This window comes from Artemia franciscana, unplaced genomic scaffold, assembly GCF_032884065.1.
Source record: "Artemia franciscana unplaced genomic scaffold, ASM3288406v1 Scaffold_1890, whole genome shotgun sequence".
NCBI classification, from domain to species: Eukaryota; Metazoa; Arthropoda; class Branchiopoda; order Anostraca; family Artemiidae; genus Artemia; species Artemia franciscana.
Window position 1 is genome coordinate 24,927 of NW_027063001.1, and position 2,206 is coordinate 27,132.

Here is a 2,206-nt window from a genome sequence, read left to right on the forward strand (position 1 = left end):
GGTATCTAAAGATTTTTATGGGGTGTTTTAGGGGGGATTGATGTGGGATGGGGTCTTATCAACTCCAGTCGTTTGATCGCTTAAAAATGGGTCAAATTGTTGGTTTTGTTAGAATGAGTCATCTCGTGGTATTTTAGGACTACTGGTTCAGTACAATCCCCCCTGAAAAAACAACAACAAAATAATAATAAACACTCATCCGTGATCTTTCTTTCGGCTGAAAATATAAATTCCAGATTTTTGTCAATAGGACCTTGAAACCTCTACAATACGATTTTTAGATTTGCTGAATCTAATGGCGCGATTTTCAAAAAAAAATTGCTAGACTTTTGGTGGATGTTTCTCCTTCTTTGAAAATCGGATGTCTTTAGAAAATAAACAAAAATATTCAAAGAGAAAATGAATTAATTAATGAACTGATAAAAATATAAAAGAATAGCAAAATAAAGAAGAAGAGTACAATAGGATCATTATGCATTCTTTGGTGCGTAATCAAATTGTTTGACACAGAAAAAGTTTTCCCACATACATCACACTTAAACAGTTTCTCGCCAGTATGTAGTCTTTTGTGGTTAATCAAACTGCTTGACAGAGAAAAAGTTTTTTCACATGTATTACATTTAAATGGTTTCTCACCAGTATGTAGTCTTTTGTGGTTAATCAAACTGCTTGACACAGAAAAAGTTTTCCCACATAAATCACACTTAAACGGTTTCTCACCAGTATGTAGTCTTTTGTGGTAAATCAAACTGCTTGACTGAGAAAAAGTTTTCTCACATATATCACACTTAAACAGTTTCTCATCAGTATGCACTCTTTGGTGCGTAATCAAATTGTTTGACTGAGAAAAGCTCTTGTTACACACGTCACAAATGTATTGCTTTATCTTTAAATGAACTTTTTTCAGTCTTTTTACTGTTTTGTGTTTCTTACCATGCAAGGAACTATTCATATATATCTTATGATTGTCTAAGCTTTTTGCTTCAGAATCCAATTCGAATGAATTAAAACAAGCATTTGTAGAATGATTCTGTGTAACAGCTAGTGATGAACTTCCCTGTAGTTCTAACTCAGAGGCGCTTGGGGAAAAATTGCCATGAAAATTACCATGATGTGAGTCAAGTAAATGTTGACTCACATCACCAATACATTCACACAAACAAATAGGACATCTTCTTGTCTGTCCCATTTGGTGTTTCATAATATGAACAACAAAATTTCTGTATTCCCTAAATATTGTAGGGCAGATGTCACATTCTATTGGGGAAAGTTCTTCACAGCCGGTGTTGATGTGAAGATTTAGCATAAAAAACGATTTTTCTACTTTTCCACAAGAGCCACAACGCCAAATACCAGCTGTTAATTCATCAATATCCTTCTGTGTCAGCTTCTTCACATTCAAGATTGGTTTTGGGCCAAAGAGTTTTGGTTGATCCCCACCATCGGAACTGCACACAGTAAAATGAGTTATCTCTATAGTAAAAAAAAAACTATTAAAAGTAAATAAGGTAAAAACGATTCAATAATTGGACATCATAGCAATTAAAAATGAAAGTTGAAGATTTTATAACTGTTACCAGTTTGGGATCTACACTGCCTATCACTTTCGAATGAAACAAAAATGAAAGAACAAAACTTGAAATTAGTTTCACTTAATAGATCTATCAGAATTGGAATAATAACATACAAAATCGTTTTCAGATTTCAAACTTGAAAACCATACAGGATAAAAAAAAATTGAAAAAAGCTTGTATCATAGTCTCACTTTGAAAACTAATTTAACAGCAACATTCCATAAGTTATGAAGGTCATTGTACCAATAAATTCATAGACATCAGAAAATACTTATGTAGTTCTAAAAATTAGGATCGACAGAGATAACTGCCCTCCTTTCCCCCTTTCATCATGATTTCTGAACAGACTTAGGTGTAAACTCAATTGATGTTCAGCTTTCGTTTTTAGCCTAAAAATATTGTTTGTAGACTAAATGTTTTTTTTTTACGTTAATAATTTTCGCTTATTTAGAAATTCCTTTAAGGAACGATTTTTTAAGCATTGCTATCAGCATGATGATGAATGTCTAGAAGACCACAAAAGAGACACAATTGTCCACAAGAAAATTCTAAGCACTATCTAATAGCACACAAAAAATGGCTTAAGAAAATATACATATTGTTTTTAGCTATTGATAAGTCCTTTGGTCAGT

At 32.5% G+C, this 2,206-nt stretch overlaps 1 protein-coding gene across 1 annotated transcript; it reads right to left on the reverse strand.

Moving 5' to 3' along the window:
• Window positions 1-388: 388 nt before the first annotated feature.
• LOC136042741 (zinc finger protein 664-like) lies at window positions 389-1,473 on the reverse strand (the record flags this gene model as incomplete). The annotated part of the gene is made up of 1 exon (XM_065727707.1): window positions 389-1,473. A coding segment is annotated over one exon (1,085 nt), but the record flags the coding sequence as incomplete, so codon positions are not given.
• Window positions 1,474-2,206: the final 733 nt, after the last annotated feature.